The sequence below is a fragment of the Aptenodytes forsteri genome, unplaced genomic scaffold (genome assembly GCF_000699145.1).
Source record: "Aptenodytes forsteri isolate BGI_AS27 unplaced genomic scaffold, ASM69914v1 Scaffold231, whole genome shotgun sequence".
Lineage (NCBI taxonomy): Eukaryota > Metazoa > Chordata > Aves > Sphenisciformes > Spheniscidae > Aptenodytes > Aptenodytes forsteri.
Genome location: NW_008796046.1, coordinates 2,308,244 through 2,335,651, shown reverse-complemented (window position 1 = coordinate 2,335,651; position 27,408 = coordinate 2,308,244). Strand labels below are relative to the sequence as shown.

At 46.5% G+C, this 27,408-nt stretch overlaps 1 protein-coding gene across 1 annotated transcript in view; it reads right to left on the bottom strand.

Moving 5' to 3' along the window:
* Window positions 1–25,999, bottom strand: part of MYO7A (myosin VIIA) — a 72,870-nt gene extending 46,871 nt beyond the window's left edge. The window contains exons 1-16 of the mRNA XM_019473889.1: window positions 25,868–25,999; window positions 22,661–22,774; window positions 21,465–21,617; window positions 19,056–19,073; window positions 14,715–14,899; window positions 13,091–13,212; window positions 11,015–11,157; window positions 10,800–10,913; window positions 9,811–9,964; window positions 9,068–9,144; window positions 8,018–8,137; window positions 6,631–6,773; window positions 6,027–6,237; window positions 5,400–5,535; window positions 4,882–4,988; window positions 1,661–1,717 (exon numbers count right to left, since the gene is read on the bottom strand). Of these exons, the coding sequence (XP_019329434.1) occupies window positions 1,661–1,717; window positions 4,882–4,988; window positions 5,400–5,535; window positions 6,027–6,237; window positions 6,631–6,773; window positions 8,018–8,137; window positions 9,068–9,144; window positions 9,811–9,964; window positions 10,800–10,913; window positions 11,015–11,157; window positions 13,091–13,212; window positions 14,715–14,899; window positions 19,056–19,073; window positions 21,465–21,617; window positions 22,661–22,774; window positions 25,868–25,999 (1,986 nt within the window). The remainder of the gene's footprint in view (window positions 1–1,660; window positions 1,718–4,881; window positions 4,989–5,399; window positions 5,536–6,026; window positions 6,238–6,630; window positions 6,774–8,017; window positions 8,138–9,067; window positions 9,145–9,810; window positions 9,965–10,799; window positions 10,914–11,014; window positions 11,158–13,090; window positions 13,213–14,714; window positions 14,900–19,055; window positions 19,074–21,464; window positions 21,618–22,660; window positions 22,775–25,867) is intronic.
* Window positions 26,000–27,408: the final 1,409 nt, after the last annotated feature.

The window sequence follows — 27,408 nt, the reverse complement described above, 5'->3', positions numbered from 1 at the left end:
GACAAAGGACTGTCCTCCCATCTCTTTAGGATTATTAGGTCACTAAAATGGGCCATGCCAATATGACATGTTGTTTCTCAGCCTTTTTTCTGAATTCTGAGAAAAATGATGCTTTTTGCTTGTTATTTTGTTACATGAAATGTCACTAGGGTGGCCTCCAGGTGACCACTGAAAGTTGAGGCCCCCTCACAGCAGGTTCTGCAGTGACATATAGTGAAGAGACAGCCTCTCTCCTAAAGGCTGTGCAGTCTGGAAGGTGCCTTCAGATGCAAAGTTGACATGGGCTACATAACAGTGCCGAGTATCACTATTTTGAACTACACCCCCATTTTATAAAACTTACTGATGTTGATATAATTGGAAAATCTTTTTTGGCTTGGCTGTTCCACCCTTGCCTCGGTGCCTAACAAATATGATCAATTATTATTCATTAGAAAACCTACAAAACACGAGGCTATATTATGAGAACAACTATAACAACAACAAAACTCAGAGAAATCATCAGTATTACGTCTCCCATTTCCCTGTATCTCCTGTTGTTGTCTTCAGAGAAAAAGACTGGCTTGGGCATTTCTGACAGATTTTGCCCAATTTAATCCCACCACATCCTAACTCAGGAAGGATTTTTTTTTTTGTTTTGGTGTGTGGCATTGCTACAACTCTAGAGCAGGGACCAATGAGATGTTGCAATCCAAACAATTTGCAATGATATGGAGGGGAAGGAGTCCAGCTCTGCAATGAATGACTTTGGGTCATTTTGGGTCAGATCCCCCTCATTGGAATTCCAAGTCCAAACACCCCGAGACACTGCAGAGGTAAGAAGGGTTGAAATTCAGTCCCATGCAAGGGTTTGAATTTTGAAAGTCAGGTCCATCTCTAACATAATCCTCTGGCTATTGAAAGCTTATAATGGAAATGTGAGCAGAGTCGCAAAGCTAACTTCACAAAACTTTTAGCACGCAATATGCTACCCTATGACCAAATATCTAGCAAGAAAGGTTTGGGAAGCCATCAGAACCAGTCAGGAGATGAGATTCAACAGAAAAGACCTAAAAAAGGTGCCAAGAGCCTGTTTGGATGATCACGGCAAAGATCAATATTAACTGTGTCATTGAAGGCTTGGATTTGAGCTCTCTCCTGCACAAGACCTAACCCCTCCCGAGAACGATGGCATTTCCAAGCAACCCAGAAATGCCATCCAGGAGTCTCTCGTCACACATGAACTGTCAGCTTCCTGCCCCAGGAAGGGCAAAACAGGGCCAGATTTGCAGTTGCATGGAGGAATAATGTCCCACTGAAGCCAATGGTGGCACCATGATAAACAACAGCCAAATCCCACAGATGATCCATCTGAAGTTAATTAAAATGATTCGAATATCAGAAAAAATCCTCAAAACTTTGGCTCGGGCTGGTTCTGATTTTATCCAAACCAAATTCCCATCATTACAAAGCTCTTCTGAGTTGAATCCTAGAAACAAATGACACAGTCATACACCTGTATCTATTCAACAAGCCATAAAAATGCTCTCCGTCACATCGCTCACTTGAAATGGATCCTCTATAGATAGTGCAGGAAGAGGAATAAACTGACAAGAGCAAAGCACAATCCTCGCCAAAAAGAGGTGAATATACAACAGAGGAACTCATGTATTCAGTTTACCTTTGGTGTGGGTGTGGGCGACTGGCCAAATGTGCTGGATGCATAGCCACAGAGAAACTACATGAAGCACAGGTGAAAAAAAAAAACAAAACAGAGACAGAGAAGAGCAAATAGTGAAAAGAAGGAATAACCGAAATGGGAGCCTGACATTAGTCTTGGAGGACCAGCTGTTAAAATATCTCACGAACAAAATGCGTTAATTCTTAGATTTTTGTCTATCCCCCTCCTGGCTTTTCCCCTTCATCTCCACGTTCACATCCCTAAAGCTGAGGGAACTGCCACTGTCCAGCTCTTGCCTCTTGGAAACCATTCTTCTACGTCTTTTAATCTCAATCGTTATCCATCCGATTTCAGCCACCCCCCCTCCACTTCCTCACACATCCCCGCTCTCCTGTGACCGGTGCTCTCAATAGACAGCAGTTGGGAAAATGCCAGGGAAAAACAAATTTTCGCAAACATTCTAAAGAAATCTCTCCCTTCATCCCTAATTTTAATCTGACTAATCAGAAAGTTTCTACGGAATTGAAATTTTTGCCAAGGGGAAAGACCCCTATTTGTTTTTCCCTTCACCGTTTTCCATCCCCCATTGCTCCTTCTACTTGTTCCTCAAGCAAGCAGCGCTGTCAGACTGTACCAGCTGATTCCTCAGAGGAACGGTGTACAATTCCCACCGAATCCATCATTTCACCTGGCACCGCTCAAAGCAATGGTCTGATTCAGCAAACACAGGCAGATAGACCTCCTCCGTGATGGGCATGCATAAATCAGGCTTCACAGCCCCGTGGGCTCCAGCAATACCCAGTTCACCACACAGGTTTCGTTGTGCACAAACATTAGGTCTTTCAGGGACCAAAAGTTACTACAATAGTCAAATATACACTCTCGACTAGTTTTCAAACTTCTCTGATCTGTGGCTTTCTCAAGTTTCTGGCATATAAGGATCCCATTTGAAAGACTGAATGTAAAGCAGATATGGACTTGCTTTTCACTGACTCACAAAATCCCACAAACTCATCGATAAGCTCCTGAGGACCAAAGGTTGGAAGCTGTTGAGCAAAATGCCTCATTATTTGATTTAGCCCTTAGCAAAACAGTCACTTGTCTCTTTTTAAGGGAAGATGTTAGATTTGATTGACCTGGCCTGAGTGTCTCTGGAAGATTTCTCCACGGATTGTCTCACTGATGCTGGGGGAAGGTGTGCACACTTCCAAGAAGAGCCTTTGCCCCAGATCTTTGCTACATGCAGTCAATTCCCATGACCCATGCTCACCTGCTCCTTCTTTTGGGGAATGTGTTTTAAGAAAGGGGCTGCAACGATTATGGAGTTTTGGTGGAAAGCAATGGCAAAATCATCTCAGCCCCATGTTGGATCCTGCTTGCCTGAGCAGTTTTGTTTGCGTGGTGTTTAGGGGATTTGTGCTCTCCCAGTTCACACTAACATTGTGCATGATTAGGGGAGCTGGTACACAATGTTTGTTCCTCTTCCAGTTCCATGCCAGTCAGGTTACTAATCTCTCATTCAAATAAGAAAAGCAGAGATAATTAAAAGCGTCAAAGCACAGGGACCACCACTCGGGACAGATTCTGAAGATGTTTAATGGAACTATAAAAGAAAAGGTTTATTTCAAAAGAAGTGCTCCGATGCTTTAAAAGGTCTCAGCTCTCAGGTCCTAGACAACACCCAGGTGGACATCTCAATTTTGCTGTCATATACTTCCAGCATCTTTTAAAGATGCTTGGCAGGTGCTCCCGTGAAGAAGTCTGCATGACTGTGTAAACCTGAGAGCTTCCTCTCATCGATTCCCCAGAGTGCATCTCTGCTCTGCCCAAACAAGCAAGAAATCACTTCCAAGGTGAACTGCAAAGCTTGCACCGAAAATAAAAAGCAGTGAGGAACAAGCAATAAAAAGCAAAGTAAATGGCAGCACTGATGCTAAGGGAGTTAGTGTCTAGTTCAGCAGGAGCATCCACATCTGGGGATAGCTCTGAACCCACTGGGAGGTCATGCCAATTGGTAGCTGAGTTGGGGCTGATAAACGTTATCTAGTTCCTAATGAAGTCAAAAGGACATTGATCATTAATTTCAGCAGGAGCAAAACTGAGTGGCTAAGGGTTATGAACAAGGCTTGCAAAAGTGTCTGTTAGCCTATTTAAAGAAATTTCTTGGAAATTTAAACCTTTCTTTCCGTTAGCAGGCAAAGGAATTCAGCACTTATATCTGCCTGGCATTCCTGAAAGTCCCTAAGTCCCTTGGACCATCAGCGGCATTGGCTGGCATTTGGAAACAGGACCCCAACTTCTAAAAAACTTGGTTGCTTTGCAAAATTTTATCCCCACCCTCTGCAGTCCCATGGCTTTGCCTAGGGAAAGACTGGGGGATTGGGCCATAGTGACCTATCTGTGTAGACTTCCAGGTTCTGCAAAGCTGATATTTTAAAACAGTTTCTATTTTAATTTTGGGAACAGGACCGATAATGTCTTAATGGGGAGATGTAGATGTTCAACTTACTCAAGAAAACATCATCTATTTGTGTTATTAATGGTGAAATAGTCACTAATGTCAGCATTTAAGCTGGAATCTTAGCAATAAATGCTCAAATGAGGTGGGAAGAGTTAAAGCAATAACTGTGCCTTTCTCCAAAGCTTCAGCACACATGGTCTTCTCCTGCACTGAGCATGGAGTAAGCACATACCCTCCTGGAGGACTGGAATCTGGAAAGGGGGGCTTTAAAGTTCAGCTTTCATAACTGGTCCCCTCTCTCTGCTGTCGTAACAGTAAAACACGACTGTTGGCTGGTTCCTCCCAGTCCTGCTGCGGTGCTTAAGGGCCAGCCAGATTGTCCCTTTGTTCTGCTCTGGTCTACAAGCGTTTGGTTTTCACTTCTCACTCTATTATACACAGATCTGGACCACTCAACTGGAGGGGCTTGCTCTTTCTCTCTCAGATGTCTACAGTCACAAACCTTATTGTTCCCATCCCTACACAATTAGGAGAGGAACAATCACAGCACAAAATAATATTCGATGAACTGAATGCAGTGAACTTGGGGTGTGAGTGTGGATGTACCCATGACACCGCATGAACGCTTTCTGATGGTTGGCTCACACTAACAGGTTTGAAACACCCCAAACAGCATCAGAGCAACATCACTCTTTGCAAATCTTCTGCCCCTTCCAGGAACCCCCCCCAGTGAATAAAGATCTTCTCTCGCCTGCATTACCATTGCAACATCTGCTTGGAAGATCTGCTTGATGAATTTGTTTTTTGAGGAATGCACCAGCTGAATGATGTCTCCATGCAGCGTGTCCCTGTTTTTCTCCAAGAAACCTAGAGGAATAATGGGACAACACATAGATGACACAGTGCAACATGGCCAGGATGTGCCCTGCAAGCAGCCTCTGGGTTGCTGGACTACTGGCTGTTCTCGGGGAGGTAATGGGGGTAATGAGTGGGCAGAGAAAGGTGGACCAAGAGAAGGAAGACAGAGGTGCATCTTGAGACTGGATCAAGGATGCATATGGTGCAAAGCTCTGCAATTCTGTCATGGGCACGCACGAGTGAAAGAGCACCAACCTCTGCAGCTCATGGGCACCACTGAAGGGCCAAGTCATTGCAGCCAGAAAAGGAGTACACCGACGCTACCATGGGCTACCATCCTGCTCTGCCCCAACGCAGCAGCAGCTCACCTTCCCCCAAGCATCCCCTCACACCTGCAGTGCCCCAGGAGCTGCCCCGTACCTTTTGTTTCGTAGTAAACAATGCCAGCAAAGTGGTTAATACCAAACTGGGTTTCATAGTTATTCTTCGGAGGAATATAGTTGGTGTTAAGCTTGTGCTGGGAGTTCAGCTTGTGTAACATGGTGGCATCTGTACCCTGTGCACACAGGAAAAGATCTGACGTTTAACCAGGGTTTGTCCCATTAAAATAATTTTCCAATCAATAGTGCATTTCTTTTTTGTCTCGGGTGACAATGTGTATTTATTTTGAGAACAGATGTGTTGGAGGGGATATCTCAAATGCAGAAATTAAAGAAATGGATTAAATATCGCTGGTATGTTGTGCTATATTCAAGATAGTGCTCCAAAGGAAGTATATTTAACATTATTTTCTCTTAAACTTTGTCAAAGGCTATTCTTGAGCCTCTTGCAGGCATATTCTTCCACCAGAAATGGTAACTTGTTTTAAGCATGGTTGTGGTACTCATGGAAGAAAATGTGACAGAGTAATAAAAGCTATGAATAGGTAACCCACTGGCGAATGTGTGTTTGGGGCTGATCAGCCCCCTCATAGGGTGCCAGCATGCAAAGTGCAAAGGGGGTGAAAACAGGAGAGTCACTGGCAGCAGGGCCGAGCCCAAAACACACCTTGGGGAACTTGCTCTCCTCGTCAATGAGGGAGATGATGTTCATGGGTTTGATGGCAATCATGTCCAAGGCATCCTGGTTATCGGTGAACTCGATGTGCTGCCAGTTGATGTTCTCCAGGTTGTACTCCTCCTGCTCTAGTTTGAAGACGTGGCGCACGAAGAACTGCTGCAGGTTTTCATTTGCAAAGTTAATGCAAAGCTGCTCAAAACTGTGGAGGGAAGGTCAAGGAAAGGCCACTTTAGTTCCACCGCTGTCTATCTTTCTCCATCTCTCTCCGTGCTTGAAGCAATACTCAGACCATGTCAACCACTTAGTAAGGTTGCTGTTGGCTGAGAATTTCCTTATCAGTTCAGATAATCAGTATTTCTCCCCCCCCAAAATGTTATAGCCATTATACATGTGTATCCTAAACCAACGAGTTTAGGAAATATGTTACCTGCTGCAACATAAAAGTGTTTAGCTCTGATAATCTCTCATATAGAAAAAGGCTTGGCCTAGCCCAGTCCTGTTCATCTCAGGAGAGGTGAAAGGACTGCAAGACCTTGAGCTTGGGGTGATGAAGCAGGGTTAAGACCTGGTTCTCCTTTTGCAAGCTCCATACCTGTTCACAGTGAAGTTCTCAAAGCCAAAGATGTCAAGGAGGCCGATGGATCTCCTGACACTTTTGAGTTCCTGGGAAGGAGGTCTGTAAATTGCAGCATTGATCTTCTCCACGATCCACACGAAAAGCCGCCCATAAATTCCCTGCGATATCCCAAAGATGGAGGTCACTGAGACAGGTTAGCGGTTCACCCTGCTAGTCTGCGGCACCACTTCACTCGTCATGGCACAGGCTCCCCTAAAGCATAGCCAACAACTGGGCAGTCCCTGAGGACATGCTCACCAACATTTATGCCAGACTCTCGGCATGGTTTAAAGCTTCAAGAGCCGTTATGTAGATCAAGGAAAATGGACCTGAAAGCCTAGATAAAAGACAACCGAAAGCAAAATCCCAAATTTGGATAGTCCCAAATTTTGGATCTATGGGCTTGCTGTAAAGCCAGACAGTCCTTTCGTTGGTTTCTAAACATCTCTCTCTACAGATCAGCAGAGCCATATTACACTGCTAGACAATCCAAGGACATCTCGCCTGGACAAGGTGCAGACTTAGATGTTGCAGCTTCAGTAATTCCAGAACTGCATGTTTTACAGTGTTATTCATTTCTTTTGTATGAGCTACAGCAGTACTACCAGGAGGGGAGTCTGATCCAAAGGCCCATCACCACTAGAGAAGTCACCGTCTGGATTTGCAGACCAGTTAGGTGTCAAGTCAGCTAGCCTTATCTACCAGTCCCCCACAGATAGAGGGGAGAGCCCAAGTTGGCCAGAGTGCCCACCAAAGATCAGAGCCATATTTGCAGCGGGCCACCGATGCTTGTTTTGAAACTTTACATGGGGCTGCAAACAGCACAGCAGTGATGCACACCCACCTCACTTACCTTCATCACCCCAAAGCCTCAGGTGATGCTCTCTGTAAGTGCTCTGGTGGCTGCTGAATTATTCTATCCCTATTCCTGTGACATTCAGCTTTATTTACTGCTGCAGACATGCCTAAATCCTGAAATTCAGGTGTGAGTGTTACAGGTGTTGACAGAGCTGCTCTGATTTAGAGCAGCTGAGGATCTGACCCTGGGGCTCAAGCTGGGACATTTTCCTGAAGCTGAGGTGGCAACATTTCAGAATGTTGGCTCCTTCCACAGGTCACTTCTGAGTGTAGACAGTCTCAAGTCCAGATTGCAAATCCCCTGAAGACCAGGCTATCTAGACTCCTTCCATCTCAACTCTTCGTGCATCCCGGTAAGAACATAGTTTCAAGGCCATCTGCTGATCTGAGCTCACACGGGCACCAAGCAAAACGCTTTTCCTGTGCAGTGGATGCTCTGGTCTCAAAACTGGCAGATTTCTTCAAGTTTATCAACAAGAGCAGAAAGGAATGCCCTAAGATTTACCTTTACAAAAGCGTCCCTCACATCCAGTGCTTGTTCCATGCTGAGAGGGGTGGAGACGGTCTCACCCCTGGTGATTATAGTCCGGCTGGTAAGGCAGTTCATCACGTCCTGAGGGTCAACCTGGCAAAGACACCACCAAAACACAGATATTAACTTTACAAGACAAGGTGTCCTTACAATGGCCTGGGCTACTGGCCTGAATGTGCGTGGCCAGAGAGGAACACTGCAGCCCCCTACGGCCGGAGATAATTGACTTTTCTTAGCTGTACAGAGCAAATATCTCAAATGATGTCAGAAGCATTTTCAGAAAGAGTAATTGACACATTTACACAGTGTTTTACTATGGAAAGTGTTCTTGTGACTTAGTGTGAGGTGTTAACGAGGTGTGGGGAGAGAAGATGAAAAAGCAGAGCCTGCAAAGCTGTATCCTACCACCATGAATGGTGGTAGCTTTGCATCCCCTTGACCCCTTTTCATACTGCTGAGATCAAGCCAGGGAAATGTCCACCCCCCTAAAGTACATGAAAACAGCCTGCAACAGCTGTGGACCACACTTTGGGACCAGCGGTGCCTATGGAGATGAGACGGTGTCCCTGAGGGAGCCCTGTCACCTGCTGGGGAGGCCACTGAAGAATGCTCCAGCCACTGCATGGCATGGATGGTTTGGCTGAGGGTCATCTGACCTCACTTCAGATACACACAGTAGAGGTGACATCTCTTTCTCAGCTACTGCAATGATCTCTCTTTACATCAGTGAGGGAAACACTCTATTTTAGAGACTGAACTATTTTGGATGTCCTTTTTAGGATGACGTGCCACCAAAGTGTCTGTTTCTCTCCACTGGTGTGAAGGGGAGCTCAGATACCCAGCTCAGATGGAGACACCCACCTTCACGCTGCCAGTGCAGGGCAAAGTATGGCTTACCCGGGCCTCTTCAGTCTCCTAGAGCTGGTGGTACAAGGAGAGCCTGGCTCAAATGAAGCCTTACCACAATATTAGAAATATGGGAACAAGCCAGATAGGGGACAGCAGCACCGCAGAGCCACTGACCTCCAGCAACGATGCCGCAGTGATTAGCGATGCCGACTGAACAACCTCGCAGGCATCCAGGTTGTCATAGGTCCGAGCTGGGGGAAGAAAGGCAGAGGGAAAACCATCAGCGAGGGACGTGGCCCTGCAGAAGGTGAATGGGGTGAAGGAAAGGGTCTTTCTCCACTGCCATATGTGATGGCCAGGCAAAATCTGTCCACCAGAAGGGAGAGGAAAGTTCATGCAGCTGCTGGAGTCCTGCTGCTGGCTGCAAAGGACCTGTACTCTGCTCTGCCAGCCACCCTAAATGACTGATGGGTAAAAACGTTTCTAGCATGTAAGTGCTTTAGGCTTCTGTTTTCCAAAGAGGCTTTTAAAATCACTGTGTCATTTCTGACAGCAGGGCGGTTTGGTACCTTTACAAAGGCATATCCAATCACACAGGCACTTGTCAAACACTCCATTAGTCTCTCCTTGCAAAACCTGAGTCTACTGAATGGCCTGTGGCCATATTCAACCTCCCTACATTAGAGAAGGTGGATGTCACTGAGCATACTGGAGTCCGGCAGCCCTGCAGAGTGGGCAGGTGGACTTATTCCTCCTTTCTTGTCCTTACACGCCACAATAAGCACCTGAGTCCCTGGCATGGCACCATGGCAGGTGGTCTGGATACAGCCCTCCATCCCTAAGCTTGGCTCCCTCTCACCACGCAGAATAAAGAGTAGAAGTGTGCTGGACCACGTCCCTGCATTTTGTCCTCTTACCTTCGTACTGCAGGTTCCCCATGTGCAGGATGGCAGCCAGCAGCTTGGAGATCTCCCAGTTCTCCGTGTCGGTGAACATAAGGACCTTCATTGCAGAGCGGATGTTGGCGTACTCCTTGCTATCATCTCTGCCATCGCAGGTTGTGCAGTTACCCTAGGGAGGCGAAGAGGTCGCACAGTGCGTGGGGTAAAGCAGAGAGCAACTGGGTGTGACCCTAAGCTATCCAGGGCTTCCGCCTAAATCAGTAGACATTTTGTTTAAGGGATGAATAAGCAAAAGATGATGTTGAACCTGTGGATCTGGCTCTGCCCTTTGGTGTATACTATGATTCGGTGCTCAACCTTGTGACCTGCACTTACCCTGCTGTCCCCAGCTACCCTGTGTCTGGCTGCAATCAGCAGAAGAGAAAAAGCTCCCTGAGATGGGGATAAAGAGCAAGAAGGAAACGTGCTGGAGGGTCCCACCGACCCAGCTAGAAAGCTGGGTCCCAGCCTTGCTGATGATGGGCCAGCCTTAATTACACCTGGTTCTACCAGCTCCTCTGGATTGAGACACTGTTATATAGGGAGTGGGGCTGAAGATTGCTGGCTTGGTCAGACACGTGGAGCAGAGACAGCTCAGCACCGTATGCTGCTGAGAATGCGCCATCCAGCTACGCACTCCTCCCCGTCCATCACTGCTGCAAGAGTATCGGGTCATATCTAACACCCTGGTTATTTCCAGACAAGTGGCCTGGGCACCAAACACCAAAACCATCCAAGCTCGTGTCCTGCTGGTCTATACACAGGGGTTAAGGGTTTGCATAGGACTGTGAGGCTTGTGGTGGTGGGACAAAGAAGTCCCACAAACCCTGTGGCTAAGACTCGGGAAGGTCATAACCAGCAAAGCAGCTCTTGGCTGCGGAGGAAGCACCTCTCTCTTCTTTCTCCCTTGCTAACAAGCTCTCACCACATCACCCCACCAAACCTCTGCTTTGCCGCGCTCTCACCATTGCAAGGTAGTTGTAGTCCGTTGCTTTCCCAAGACCCAGCTTCTTCTTCTGCTCCATCGTCATTCCTCTCAGCATGCAGTAAAACACGTGGTAATTCCTCTCGTCCTGGGCCTGCAGTAGAAGAGCAAGCGTCAGCTCTGCGAGGAGAACGGCATCGCAAAGGTCGACTGACCGAGTGCCCGCTCCCACGCCTTGCAGGTCTATCACCTTACCTGCCTGCAGACCCGGGACTTCTCCAGCAGGTACTGCTCAATCTTTGCCCCCTCGATGGCTCCCCTTTTGTTGAAGTGGATGTCGATGTACTTCCCGAATCGGCTGGAGTTGTCATTGCGGATGGTCTTTGCGTTCCCAAAAGCTGTGGGGAAGAATTGCCGTGGGTTACAGAGGACCTGATGCAGGGAGGACGATGGATCTGGTCTCATGGGCAAAAAAAAAAAATCAAAAGAGCGAGGCTGAGAGGGTAAAAAGCAGCCCCAAAACCTTTCCCTTAAGGTTGGCTGGCTCAATTTCATCTCGGCGTGGGGAAACAGGATATATTGCAGATGACTGTCCTTGGAAATACGGAGAGGAGCACAGAGAAGGAGGCATGGGAACGGGGTGACCTTATCCAGGAAGAAGGGCTAGGACAGCAGGATTTTGGCAGCAGCCGATGAAATACAAGAGGGTTGAGCAAGGCTGGCAGGAGGATGCTGCAGTGTGCGAGGTGACGCTGTGCGGGAAATGACAGAGCTGCTGGTGAGTGATTTGGTGACCAAGCGGGAAAGTAAAGAGCTCGTCCTCTAGGGAAATACAGAGGGACTAAGCCAGCCTCCAGCGGGAGACTTCTCCCTGCAAACAGACTGTGAGCAGAGAAAGGTACCCACATCCATCCTCTGTGTGGGTGCGGACCGCTGGCATGAGCGCCCTGGCCAGCATGCCCTGGCTCCAGGATTGCTGGCAGGTGATGGAGGTGCGTTTGAAAGACAGAGCCTCTCTTCCCCTCAATCCTAGCAGTGATGAAGTGCATGTTCAGAAACACCCTGTGTGCACTCCGTGCACCATGACGCTTTACAACGCCAGCGGTCGGGCAGCCCTGCGGTGCCCTGAGAGCCTCGTTGCATCTTCATGCCATGGCTGAAGGAAGCTCCGGTGGAGCACAGAGAAGGAAAGCTCAGCCAGTGACTTATTTGTCTGCTCTGCTAACATCATTCATGGAAAGCAGTTAGGATATTCACATTCCCGTTGATTCCTAGGGGGCTATTTACCAAGTAAAACACTGCTCTCTGTGAGTAGCAGGAGAGGTAAAAATAATGTTATTCTTTAAGGAAAATGCTATTATTTCTGCATAAGTGTAAAAGGTCCATCTGGCATCATGTTAGGGTCAGGTCACCTATTTAATCTACAGACATCCAATTAAAACAGTGGGGCTGATCACGGTAACAGCTTGCCAATGTACCTACGAAGGCCACGAGCTGATTCTCGTTATCTGGTTCTTTCTTGAACCAGAAACTTTGTCTGCATTCTGCTGCCATTCACTGATCTTGGAAGGAAAAGGTGGGGGTTGCTGCTGTGTATTGCCAGCACAAGGTGTTTAGTCTGTGAATCTCTGGTCAAATTAGTCTCATGCTTTGCTGAGCCAGCAAAGAATAGGAATAGGATTTTTGCAATTATGGTCAAATAAAACAAAAAAAATTAGTTAGTTGAATATGCAGCATTTACAGGATATTTGTGCTCCGCATACAGTTATAATTCCAGAACTGGAAGAGGTGGTGAGACTTTTCAAAAGAGCTTGTGTATTCGATTTGTGCTCCGCATACAGTTATAATTCCAGAACTGGAAGAGGTGGTGAGACTTTTCAAAAGAGCTTTGTGTATTCGGTGATCAGCTTTTTTTAAATTGCAGAGAATTAGGTAAAATTCAGGTTTCTGTTTTGAAATTTTTTGGGAAAAAAGTTCTGATTTAAGTGGAAAAAACACATTTTTCAATTTTAAGTGAATGGGAAAATTGAAAAATATTTCAGGTCAGCTGAAATGTTTCATTTTCAACAATAGTTGTCAAAAATATTAATGGAACATTTGAAAGCCCAAATCAGAGAATATTTGTCTTGTGAAAAATAAATTCAAATGGAAAGAAACCGAATATGCTGTTTAACAAATGTTTACATCATTGCTCTTGTTTTTTTTTTTTAATTTTGTCACTTTTTGAAACTCAAAATACAACAAAGTGACTTACATTTGGCCATATTTTGTGGTTCCCGAATCTGAATTTTTTTGCCAGCAAAAATATGCCTCCGTCATCCGAGGTCTCACCTTCCAAGATGGGATTTGCCTCCAGGACCTGCTGCTCAATCCAGGAGTGCTGACCGCTGATGGCCGCCAGGAACTGCAGAATCAGTTTTGTGCTTTCTGTCTTCCCTGCTCCGGATTCACCGCTGCAAAGACAACAGGAATTGACGTCAGTGAAGGCCCTGATCCATCCCTGCTAATGTCCCTCTCTCTGTCTCCAAAGGGACTCATATCTCTGTGCCTATTCTGCTAGCGCAAGCAGGACAAGGCCACTAAGGATGGGTTTCCAGCATCCCAAGGACTGGTTGTAGGAGAAATGGTAGGACACAGTACCGGACAGCTTCCAGCCAAGATCCAGATTTGTTTTCCAGTCCGTTTGGCCCAAGCTGTTGCTTGGGTTTGGGTCTCTCCAGCAAATACCGTCATTCAATCAGCACTAAGAAGGTCAGGAAGCACTTTCAGACAGTGCTTTTCCAAGTATGATCACCAAACCATGAGCCTGTGGTTCAGGGGCTGGCTGGTCCCATGGGGCATCTTCATCACCAGTCTTGAGCTGCCAAAATGCACTAGAAGGCAGACTGTGAAATACAGCCTTTTAGTGGCAGGCACTTCCACAGGTCCCCTAGGCATGTTCTACCAAGGGGCAGGTAGGAGAGGAGAAGATCACGGGGTAGGAAGCAAGTGTTACTCCTCAAAACTTTCTCTCCACCGAAAGATAACTTCTGTTATCTTGCAATGGCACAAGAGGAAGGGCTGGGCAAGAAATCCCTGGCTGTGAGTCTATGGCCTGTCTGATATATGGGGTAGCCAGTATAAATGATTGAAATGGACCTTCCTGGTGTTCAGTAACCCAGCCCTGGCCCCATGGCCGAATTGCCTCACTTCTCAGGGTTGGCTGGCCACTGGCACGCTGCATCACGCCTGGCCTTGACTGTCCTCTGGGCTCCGTATGATGCTTTTTTAGCCCTGCAGGGTAATCATTACCATACGGTCTTTTCAGTCCCACGTATCTGAAATACTGTGCATGGGGCGCTCCAGAGAAATGTTTTTGTGCAACGAAACTTAGGGTAGGCGTGCCTTGGAGGGAGGTGGTGCCCTAAAAGCATGCAGGACCGTTTGAGGGTTCAAAACTTGACAGGATGGCGTTGGAGGGCTGAGGGAACTAAATCTGGTTCATACCACCATTTCGGACAGACACTGGAGTGAACTACGCCCATAACTGTGACCAGGCATTTCTTGGAGCCCAAGGTTGACCAGTCCGGAGCAGAGCCATGCAGGGAGACACCAGTTCAGCAGTGTGAAAAACCACAGGTCCAGTGATCAAGCTTGTCCCTGGCCCTTCCTAGTGCAGAATGTATAGTTCTTTGCATCTTTGATGTCTGTAGGAATATTGGGTTTAAACTTAAAAGGGGAGGTTAAAGTTGAATATGAGATTTATTGGGTTGTAGGATAAGTACCAAAGGATCGATAAAGCATCTTTACCAGGAACAGTGACTGCAAACAGAGTCACTGGGAATATGTGGACGGAAGATCTAATGGGTCATTCAAATTTCTGATTCTATTTGATAAGCTGTTCCCTATGAACCACTTTGCAGGTGCTCAGCATCCGTTTTCAGGATATGGCCCATTTGGAAATTCACCAACTCACCTTATGATACAACACTGGTCCTTGTTGTTGCGCTGCATGTTGAAGTAGCAGTTGTCAGCAATTGCGAAGATGTGTGGTGGCATCTCACCAATCTTTTTGTTGGTGTACAGGCGTATCTGCTCAGGTGAGTAGATGGGTAGGAGCTGGTAGGGGTTTACTGCCACCAGTATTGAACCAGTGTACGTCTGGAGGAGAAGCACATGAAGGTTTATGGGGACAGTGAGATGTGGCTGGGAGGCTTTGGCAGCTTGGATGGAGTGTGGAGGCCAGAAAAATCAAGTTTTTTCAAAAGCTGGATGAAAGATGATGTTTGAGTCAAAGATGCTTGCAGGGTGGGGCCTGGAGCAAAATTGGAACAAAAGTCCCAAACTATCTAAATCAGTTCATACTCAGCCTTGCTCATGCACAACATGGATTCAAGCCTTAACTCATGTTTCGGATGCTCCTCAGTTAAGATTCAGAGTTTCAAGTCAAGCTCATATTTGCAAAAATATCGCCAGAGCCAGCACATATCCATTCATATTTATTGCATTGCACAAATTATGAGAAACTAGAGATGAAAGGGACCTGGAGACCATTGCCCTATCTCAAAGCAGGACCAGCTGGATCCAAACTATTCCTGACAGATGTCTGTCTAACCTGTTTTTAAAAATCCACAACAGAGCTGCTAAGCGTCCCTCTGCAATATGTTCTTCTCTATCAATCATCTCTGCCTAACCAAACCTCTCCATGCTGCAGTTTAAACCTTGTCCTGTGCACATGGATATGGCCCACAAAGTCCTGGCATATCCCTTCTCAGCTATTTCTGGGTCATATTTGGAAATGGCTTTTTGTCCATCTCACGCTCTCTGTGGCACTCGAACGAGCAAAGCTGTTCTGGGCCTTGGGCAGCAAAGCCCTTTGTGGTGCCTTGCTCTTTCATTTCTGCCCTTCCAGAAGCCATTTCTCTCAAGCCTCTCACCAAAGGACTTATGACCTTTGTCATCTCAGTCAGATGCAGCTCTGAGGTTAGGAGGTTTGGCCACATCCCAAGCTCAAGGCAGAGAATAAAGATCTCCTTCCCCAACTTTAGCTGTCTAAAAGTTAGTGTCTAGAGCAAGAGAGTCAACAGGGCTTCATCTTGGGCTAACCAAAGAGCATGAGATGAAGGCTAGTTTCGCTCCATGACTTCAAAGGAGCCAAGTCACGTTCTCTAGGTTAACTTTTGGAAACTAAAGTTACAAGATTAATCTCACCTTTCTTTCCTGGTGGGACCAGCTGTGAAAGTGCCCCAACTGCTGCATATTGTGGAGCTGGATGGCTTCATAGAGATAAACAAAATGACTCACAAGCTTCTGAGTAGATGTATGACCTTGGACAGTTTTGATGCCAAAATTTATGGCTCAATGTCCAGATGGAGACTGGTGATGAGTGGTGTCCCACAAGGGTCCATACTGGGACTAATACTATTTAATATCTTCATTAAAGACATAGATAGTGGGATTGAGTGTACCCTCAACAACTCTGCAGATGACACCATGCTGAGTGGTGCAGCTGAAATACTTGAGGGAAGGGATGCCATCCAGAAGGACCTTGACAGGCTTGAGAAGTGGGCTCATGAGAACCTCATGAAGTTCAACAAAGCTAAGTGCAGGGTCTTGCACCTGGTTGAGGCAATCCCCAAAATCAGTACAGACTGGGTCATGAATTGCTTGAGAGCAGCCCTGCAGAGAAGTACTTGAGGATAATGGTAGATGAAAAATTGGACATGAGCCAGCAATGTGTGCTTGCAGCCTAGAAAGTCAATCATATCCTGGACTGCATCAAAAGAAGTGTGGCCAGCAGGTCGAGGGAGGCAATTCTCCACCTCTACTCTGCTCTTGTGAGAACCCACCTGGAGTACTGCATCCAGTTCTGGGGTCCCTGATAAAGACATGGACCTGTTAGAGGGTCCAGAGGAGGGACACAAAAATGATCAGAGGGCTGGAACACCTCTCCTATGAAGAAAGGCTGAGAGAGTTCAGCCTGGAGGAGAGAAGGCTTTAGGAAGACCTTATTGCAGTCTTTCACTATATAGAGACAGGACAAGGGGGAATGGCTTTAAACTAAAGGGGGGTAGATTCAGACTAGATCTAAGGAAGAAATGTTTTACGCTGAGGGTGGTGAAGCACTGGCACAGGTTGCCCAGAGAGGTGGTGGATGCCCCATCCCTGGAAACATTCCAGGTCAGGCTGGACGGGGCTCTGAGCAACCTGATCTAGCTGAAGATGTCCCTGTCCACGGCAGGGGGGGTTGGACAAGATGAGCTTTAGAGGTCCCTTCCAACCCAAACTATTCTATGATTCTGTATATTCTTTTCAGGGGAAAAAAAAGTAATTTCAACATAAAAATAATCCTTATGGGTTTTTATCTGTGTGGCCTAAAACCAACCGTAAGCCTTTGGCACAAAGCAGCAAAGTGGCACAGGCAAGGATGCTTGTGAACCGAGAAGAAAATCTCTCCATGCTCTGCTGCTGCTCCTCTTTTTGTGCATATTGCAAACTGGCTGATGAATAAATAAAACAAGTCTGAGCTGTTCCTCATCTCTGATGGCAGCAAAATAACTACCACTGCTGGGGAGAGGAGTGGAAAGGGAGACCCGGAGACACAAGCTGGCAGCCTCAGGTCGAGTTTCTCCCATCAAGCCCAGTTTCCCTCAATCATGATGGAAAGGGCTTGAATGCAGTGAGATAATTTGTTTGCCACCATCTACGCAACTCTTCCCCCCAGCTCAGGCTTGCTGAAAGGCAGCCAGCCAGTAGGTGGCAATTGTGTCCCACAGCAGGGATGCTGAAAGCCCTTAGGGACTCATCACTTTCTAGCCTCATGGCCAACACCAGAGAGCAACTCTCTGTTCAGTCCCAGGTGAGGTTTGAATTTACAGTGGTAACTGAGAGAGGATACAACAGTCTTCCCTGTAATAGGGGGTTACATGCCAGTAAAGGAAAAAAGCTCTTTAAGCTCAAGAACAAAGTTGTCACAAATCCAAAGGGTAGAAATTGGCTGTGAAATCATGTAGACTGGATGTTAGAAGAAGAAGGCATTGAAATAGGGGAGCAGAGAATTCCCAGAACAGCCTTCCACAGGGACAGAGCAGGTAAACTTTGTGCTCAGAGAAGGAGCGAGCTCAATTTCTGAATGGTATTATGTCACCAAGATCCCCAGCGAACCCCAAGTCTCCTTCCAGTCCTGGGTGAGATACTTGGAAGACTCTTTTCCTCTTCAAAATTTATTACCAGGTTAATTTTAGGGACATTTCTAATCTTCCTTGAGCCTCTTTTCAAAAAGACTGACCCTCTGCAGAGGTCTGAAATCCCTGTCTTTCAACCACACTGGTCTGCCCTGCCCCGCATGCAGCCAGTGAGACTTTTAAAGGAGTTAACCATTAGTTGCAGGAATGCTTTCTGGATGCTCTCACTGACCCTTCCCTTGTGAGCCACAAAACACTTTGTCAGCATGAACTCTTGTACCATTGCTTGTTTTTGTAGGTCATTCCTAGTTGATAAATACTCGCAATTCGCCCGGTTCTCACAGCTGACGGCATGCAAAACTTTGTCCACTTTGCCGATGACGGGGCAAAGGGCACCTCCAAGGAAATACTATCTCTTTGGTATCTATTGCTGGGTGAAGGCAAAGCCCTCCTGTCTTGGAAAAATAAAGCTTTACCAATAGGCAGAGGCTCTGCCGTAGCTGACCACAAGGAACAACATCGCTGTGCAAATTCATTACTGCCTGCATGACCTACATTTTAATTAGCCCCAAAGAAATCTTTTCTGAGCCTGCTTCCCTTGCTACCCAGAACACCGTGGCTGATTTCATCTGGATTTTTATGGGGTTAAAGCTCTACCAAACATTACTGCATTTTTGGCAAGCCTTAGAGAGCAGCAGCAGGCAATGCTTTCGTCTCCAGATAAAGAGATCTAACCTTACTCACGAGTCCAAACTGTCCACCAGATGCTCTTGCTATTCAGCATAGTTTCTCTTCGTGCATGCAAGCCAAACCATGGGCAACAAGCCCTTGTTGAAGCTTTTCTCATTTTGCTGCAGAAGTTTCTTTCCTCCAAGTTGAGGTCATTACTGAGAAGCACTTAGAGCTTTAACCACATTCACAGATTGGGAAATTTCCAGCTCTGGGAAGGTGTCACAACTTCGCCATGAGGGCCAAGCTCTGCAGCAGAGGGGATGATGCTCTCAGTGAATTTGTGAAGCAGCAGCAATGGTGGTGCAAAGTAAATGCGAACGCCACAATGGTGAACAGAAACAAGTGATCCAGAGGAAGGCATGCCAGCGATTGCAAATGGCAGCGCCAGGAGTCATACTTACCCTCCCGCCGCAGTTTGTCTTACGAGTAAAATGTGAGGGAGGAGAAAAAGGAAAATTATATTTTATTAGAGCAGAATTACACCCTCGACAAAGCTAAGGAGATAAGGAAACAAGAGAGACTGAAGTCCCATTGGAAAAGTCATCCTTTACCCAGCAGGCTCAGAATTCCTTTCAAACAGTGAAGGTAAAGTCACACTGAGCTTCACCACCTTTAAGACAGAGCAAATTATACCTCAGAAAAAAACACCTCAGGGGACTGGGTATCCCCTACCTACATGGCATCCATATGGTACCTTGGCTTTCCAAAACTGCCATCAATATTTACCACATTTGACACAAATCTACTCCTCCTAGTGCCACCACTCTTAAAAGATGAGATCTGAAGTTGGGTTCCTGAGCCTCCAACACCACACGTGTAGACAGGGGTGGTTTATGTGCCTCTCTATCAATCTATGCTCTCTATGTCATTTTTGAGAGCGTCATTCTAATTTTGAGATTGCACTAATTGCTGCGTTGTGCCCGGGATCGTGGGCTGGCACTCCAAAGCCATTAGTGGTGTGGAGCAATCAAGGCACAGTAACCTGGAACCTCTGTGATGATGCAAATCCCTTTGTGTGATGTGGCTACCCCTTACTGCAGCGGCTTTGTAGGACACATGCCTCTGTCACCATCAGACCTGAAGGACTCGCAGAGAAACCACATTGTTACTGAGTCACTTCAGCCCACGCTTACCGCCGGGTTAGTAGCTGCCCTTTGCATTAGCCCTTATTAGTATGATGCTGCCAAACTACTCTCTGCCCAGTGCTCATTCATGTTCATAATCTCCCTGGGTGCCTGTGAATAGCTTAGTGAGGGAGCTCAGAGGCAGAGCTTTTGTGAAGGAGCTGGGTGTATTCACAGGCAATCTGATATCGCACACGTGAAATCTTACCTCAGGACCTCTGTTCACTTAGTGAGGCAACAGGCGCTTGCCTGATGACATAGAGACCCCAAGAGAGACACATGGACACCACTGAAAAAATATCCGACGTGATCCCAACTTTCTCAGAGAGCAAGAGAGAGCTGCAGGAATCCACTTGGTACCACTGCAGGGTGCCCACAAACAGGAGAAAAAGGGGCAATGCTCAATGGATAAATACGTGTTCCCTGAATGAGCCAATCAGCTACAAATTATGGGCTATCTGTACTTCTCGGGTGGCACTCAGGTTGCTTGAATTTAGTTATCCACATGAGTACTGCATCTAACCTTGAAGATGGACATGCTCTGAGCTGAAGGAGGTTGGACTGTAGACATCCAACCTGAACTTTCCTTCCAACATAAGCTCTTCTATGATACCCAAGCTCCAGCCAGCTCTAAAGCAATCACCTCATCCAACAGGCACCTATGTTTGCACAGCTGAAAGGCGGTCTTGGCTCTGTTGGCTCTATTGATATCTCTGGAGACTGCCATGGATTCTTAGTGCACATGGAGACACCACCTCAAGTATGAATTTGGCCTGCTAACTTTTGCTAGTTTATCAGTATAAATGGCTGTGGCTCCCTGAAGAGAGCTCCAGGGAGTAACTCAGTTCATCTAATGTGTGAATCATTTTCTGGTCATGCCTTCTTCTCTAAACTGACAATACAGGGGACCTAGACATCATGCACAACAAATAAGGTGCCTTGGTGAGAGATGAATTTGGGGGTCTCTATTCTCCTCCAAGCTTTGGGGAATTAGAGGTGCCTTTTCAGCAGCCACATCCCCTTCCTCTAGGATTGAAATCCATCTCTGAAAGAAGAGATGGATATCTTCCAGAGTTGGGGACAGGGGGCTGTCAACCGTATGAACAACCTACGTAACAGAGTCGTGTGCTCTCCGTCACTGCCCAGCTCTAATCCAAAACCATCCTTTCAAAAGGCACTGGACATCAAGCAGAACAAGCAGACTTGATAGATAAAATCCTGGATATGGTCTGCTACTTATGCTATCTGGGAAGTCAGACTGTACTGCAATTCCCTCTGGCCTGAAAATCTAGTAGTCTCTAGAGCCTTTGAAAAATTGGATTCCCAGGAGGCTTTGAAAAGGCTTTCAAAGGCACAGCAGGCACTTACCTGAGTATCTGAAAACTGTAGGATTTGAGCGCAATACCAAATTTTCCATATTTGCATAGGCTGCTTGAGTACATTAGCTAGTGGCAAACACCCACGCACGCTCCTCACTTCTGCCCCAAGAATGTGCACCAGACTACACTGCATATAGCACACTGCTAAAACCAGCACGGAGACCTGAGTGCTGACTCTTCTCCTGCTGAGGACGTCGCCTTTGTGATGCTCAGTTCAATCAGGGTTTCCCACGTGTGGGTTCCCTAGAGCTAAGGAGAGTGGGGGGTGCAGTGCAGAGCAAGAGGTGGAGGTTGGGAGGACACTCACATAGATGAGGTGCTCCCGATAGCGGATCAGCAGGTTCCTGAGGATTCCCGCCTCGTTCAGGTCCCCCAGGCGGATCATGTCCTCCACTCCATGGATGGAGGTGGGGTGCATGGGTTTGATGTGGCTGGCGTTCTGCGGGGAAATCCAGTGCTCCTGGGAAGAGAGCGAGGGCAGAGAAAGATAAATGAAATTAGATACCACTGGGATGAGAGACAGAAACAGCCCACCCCAGACCGAAGGACCAGATGGAAGAACATACACGGGAGAGCATTAGCACACAGGCCACGGCCTTTATTCCCGGTATGTGGCAGTGACTAATTTGAAAGATTCCTAGCAGAAGAAGGAAAACATCTTTTGGTTTACTGGAGCAGCAAGAGACATGAGACACGAGGCATCCTGGCAGAAGCATCATCCAGGGCAGTATGGACATCCAGCACATCAGGGGTGTTTTTAACAAATAGCAGGTTTGTTCTTCCCTTCACAGAATTACATTTTCACATCACTGGTTAACCCTCTGCCACAAAATACTGTTGAGTGGAGAAAAGATGATTTAGAAGAGGAGAGAGGGATGCACAGGGGTGGCAAAATCACACTTTTATTGGCAGAGTGTCATTTAGACTGATCACTTCTAAAGGGCTTCAAAAGCCACTACAAATTGGACACAAGGAGCCTGCTGAACCAAATCTCTTTCTGTCATCCTTGAAGGGAATGAGAGCATTCACAATTATCTCAGGCTGGAAAAAAAATTATAAAGGACAGCGAACATCCTCTGGTCACCCTCTGCTTGTGATATAGATGTTCCTCTAAAACAGCCACCACTGCACAGAGGTAGAGGTGGGAAATCGAAGGAGAACCAGTGTTTGGGCACATCCTGTATTGGTAGGAGGTCAGGAAGGACTGGATAACAGCAGAGGAACAGCAGGTCGAGGTGGGTTTGCTCAAAGCAGTATCTAAATGTGTTTTGGAGGCCTCTGTTATCATTGTACTCAAGAAGCTTCTCAACTTTTCACTCCCAGTACCGCCACAAAAGTAGCGACACAACATTATCTTGTCCTTACAAATAGAAAACTATGGCACAGTTGATTCCAAGGACATATGAGAAGCCCGTGACAAAGTCAGTCATCATGACCCTATGACCCCTGGCCTAGCCAGGCCCATTGAGCTGAAGAAGGGTCATCACAATCTTTTGTACGTACATTGCCTTCATCATCCACAACCTGGATCTGTCCAGAGTCACAGAGTTTAACCACCGCTCCAATGGGGACATCGAATTCCCGTCCAGTTTTGAGGTCCATCCACACATAATCCCCCTGGAACCAAAGAGAGGACAGTTACACCCAGAGCTGCAGAAGGTTCGGCATCCCCTGGGATGCAAGATGCTGATGGTTTGGACCCAAATCATTGGTACAAGTCAAATTACTTCTTTGTAAACCACAAACCATCCCTTTTTCACAGATGCTCAGGAACCATCCTGCAAGGTAATAGCAGTAGGGCATGCTCCACACAGCATACACCCACTGCACTATCTCTCTGTTTCATGAGCTCGTGAGCGGTCGTCGGTCACAGACTGCATCCAGCAAGCAGGTTACAGAGCACTGATACAGGCAGAAAAACCCACCCAGGTAGAGGTTTCCCTCTGTGCAATGTACAAGCCTAGAAAGTCACGCTTAGGCGATGGTTTGGAGCTCTGGAAAGCCTTGTCTGGAGGCTTGTGGCACATTTTTTCCTTGCAGATAACCACTATCAAATATACATTCCCCTACCCTGGAGACTGGTGAAAAGGGGATGACTAAAGAAGGGTTAAGAACATACCAGAGGGGTAGACATATATAATTCTTCAGGACGCCTCCCAGCGACAGCGGTTTGTAGGTGGGCTCTTCGCATTTAATACTTCTCAGTGGATTTTATCTACTGTGAGCACGTCCAGTTGCTTCCTGAAGCTGTGCAAAGCTTCAGTATCCATAATCTCAGAGGAAGAGTTTAGCTACAAACAGCGTGAAAAGCTGTGTCTTTTTGCATGTTTCAAATGTGTCACCTCTTTCATTTGAGACCTCTTTGTTTTCGTTTTGGAAGACACAGCAAGCAGTTGACCCCTATCCACTCCCTCCATGTCATTGGTGATCCTACAGACCTCTTGTCAGTCCTGCTGGGCAGGGACTATCTGCTCATCAGCTCTGTGGATATTAAATTACTCGAATGCAAAAAGGCTGTTTTCCTCAATACAAAAGCAAACCCCAAAATAACCCAAAACTAAACTCCCAAGCGTGACCCACACTCTTTGAACAAGGCAATGATTTTCCATTCCATTCCATTCCACAAGAATGATTTTCCACCCCTAATCTCAATGTGAAGAAGTGCTAAAATTGGGAGCCACCTAGTTAAATTATTGTCAGGCTCGCTTGCATCAAGCAAGCAAATGTACTTTTTCAGGCATCTGAGTTTAATATTGTGAACCCCACCTAGTGCCACTTTCCTGGGGGCCAGCTCCACTTGTACCTATTAAGCACGATGAAAATGCAGTCTCTACCTTTTGAAGTCCTGAAAAACTGCTGGGAGAAGGGAAAGTGAAAAATGGGAGGGATCGCTTTGCATGTGCTCTGATATAACCCCTTGCCTGAGCATCCACTATCGACCACTTGTGCGGACAGAGTCTTTATAGATTTGGTTTGACCCAATGGGCTGATGAACAACCTTCAGCTCCACTCTGGGCAGTGGGAACTGGAGACATCCAGCAATATAAAACATGGTGAAACGTTCACCATCCCAGTCATCGCTCACCGGGACTTCTGAGAGATACTAACCTGTGGGCGCCACAGGGATGTAAGGCTGTACCCAGGGACACACACATGGAGAAATACTACACACAAGGAGTCCCCAGCCATTTTATGGTAGACTCCACCTTTGGCAGCTGCTTGCTAGGTTTCACCTAGGATATCAACAAAGTCATCGTGCTTACATGGAGCTGAGGATCCAGCCCTTAGTTTGGTGTTTTTTTTTTTCCTCAGAGGCTTGTGCTACAGCACTGTTATAAGTATCTTTACCCAGCTCATAAAAAATATAATATTCAGATCTTCTTCTCATTAACTTCCTTACCCTCACATCCCATAACTCAGTTAAAAAGGAAAAAAAAACAACAAATGAATGCAGTGTCATGCACAGATACATTATAAATCCACTTATATTAATATTTATTTCTTAGCTCCTTTGATCCAAGACTCTCAAAGCATTTCAGAGTGTTCAGCACTGTCATCCTCGCTGCATAGCTGGGCAAATTCATGCACAGGGTGAGTAACTTGATCAAGGTGTCAGCAAGAGAAGAGCCAGGTTGCTCAGTCCCTGCTCAGCAGAAAGCCCTTCTGACACCTCAGCAGCTGCATAAAAATTGCTCTCGATCAAGAAAACAACCATTGCAATGCTGGGGTTTTTTTTTAAATCTCTAATTTTGAATAGCTGTAAAAGCAGCCTGCTTCATATGTTCTGTTACCACACAGCTGAGATAAAAAGGCAGTCTGCTCTCCCCAAGGAAAATTGATACTGTACTACCACTAAGACAACTCCTGTGCTTTGCCTGCCTAATGCACAGAGTGCTCGTCCCCTCAAAATGGTCTTTCTAAACACATTAAAGTGCGGTTCTTAATACTGGTGGAAAAAACCAAGTCTAAGTCTAAAAAAACATGGGCTAAGCTGGTAAGCTCAGAAAGGTCTGGGGGTTAAAAAATAACATCACTTATTAAGAGTGCTGACCTATTTCCTTCCCTGACTTTAATCAATTTGATATAAAACCCATGGAAGTCGGTTACACTCCTTCCGCTGATGCAATCACCTTCGGATCAGCCCAAAAAGCAGCAGATATATTGGGGATTTCAGGGCAAATTGGGGTGATTCATGCATTTACCAGCTCGGGCAGACTGGCTTATAAGTTGCATAACCTGCCTCATGCCTGGACTGATGCAGTTTATTTTCCAGCACACGCGACAGAGTACTGGAGAAGTGAAAATACCACCAGTCACTTTACAGTATCAACATGGTCCAACTCTTCCTCCTCAACGCAGCTGCTGGGTGCTAGTGTCCTTCCAAACGCTCTGGGGCAGGCCCTCAGGATCTCACAAGCTATGGGTCAGTGACAACTAAACAGCAGTGCAAGAGGAAGAAAGACCACGATGGGTGCACACACAGATCAACACAATTCATGAAGAGGATCTTTAGGAGGAGCTTCCAAATGCAAAGAGCAAGAAGGTTGCACCACAGGGGAGCTGCAGCGCTTGGGGGGGGAACAAAGACTCAGGAGGAAGGTGAGAGAAGCCAGCATAAGCAGTATGAGGATCCCATCAAACAGCGAGACCGATTTCAAAGTAGCCTGAAAGCTCCCAGCCATGCTCAGAGCTCGGGACCCCCTATCTTACCACTAAAATGGTCGTGGGCTTCAGGGCCTGGTTGACATTGCGGAGTAGTGTCCATTTGCCCTGGTCTCTGTCCTGATCTTCCACCACCTCAGGGCATGGCTGCATGAAAATGACTTTCTTCCTCTTCAACATTTCCAAAATCTCGCAGTGGTATTTGTTCCTCTCTCTGCTTTCTACATTTATTCCACCATGAATGTTAGACAGCTGTGGCCGGTTTGCTTTAGACCTCCAGCGTGACCGTGCCTGCTGCTTGCAGGACACCCTCTGACCTGATTCACAATATGGTTCTTGGTAAAGATCTTCTCCTAGCAGAAAAAAATCCACGCACCAGCCATGGTCCTCCACTGGCCAGCTAGCACGCTTGCTCCATAGAATTGGTGCTGCAGGAGTCTCAAAGCAAACTGAACAACTTTGCTTCTCTTCACTTAAATTCTTCCAGTCTCTCCAGGAAAGGGTGATACTTGGTTGGAGACCTGAAGGACACTGCAACCACTCGTTCTGGAAAAACTGTTGCAGGATTAATAGGAAAGCTCTTCATTTCCCCGTGACTTCTCTTCATTACCTTCCTTTCTTAGTGTAATAACCGTCTGCCAGCTTGAGGACTTTCAGCACAGAACACACTCGGGTGCTTATTAATCCACAAATGCAGTCAGTCCCCATGCAACACATGGCATTTAATTAACGTAATACCTTTACATACCAAATTAACCAAAGCACAGCGGGAACTCAAAACCAGAGGCCATCTGCATTTTCTTTAAACTGATCGCCTTGAGCAGATCCATAGCAACTGATTTTTAAATAATTGAGTGGAAGGTGTTCAGAGCAGCACAGCCTCTGTGCCCATAGGTGAGAGGAGCACCTGGGCTGTGGATGAAAATGTGCTGAACATGAGGACCACAGAGATAATGAGGTCGCACTGGCTGCTCTGCAGACCCGCTTCTGCAATCTCTCTTTCTATGTAGGGAGGGCTGTTCTTGTAAGGACTAATCAGGACTGCTGGCCCAACCAGAAGAGCACAAGACATTTTACAGTCATCCCAGATTTGCTTTTTCCTGTCCTATCTTAGATACACTTGAGATTTCTCATTTTCATCTAGGAAAGGCTTTTCTGCTCATCTAGAGAATTTAAGGCCGCTCTAGCTGGGCCCAAGTCTCTTCCATGGGAATTTTGAATCTAACTCAGCATCATTTGTACAGACCAGAGCAATGCATGACTAGATAGTGGTGCAGCTGCTAAACTTCCCGTGCCATTCTCATTTATCACTATTTTAATGCAAAACTCTACTGATGCCTTGATTCCACAGGGTTTTGAATCCATTTGTCCATGATGCAGAGGACATATTCTTGGTGGAAAGTTATCTAGAGGAACAAAGGCTTCATAGGTCCCCTTGATGGGACACAGTCACCAAGGACAACCATAGATGACGGGTACATCAAACTCACACTGAGATACTTCTGCTCATCAGTGAACAGCAGTGACAACAGTGAGGCAATCCTTGCCCAAGGGACAGATAATGGATTAATAACTTTGCAGGCTTAAGC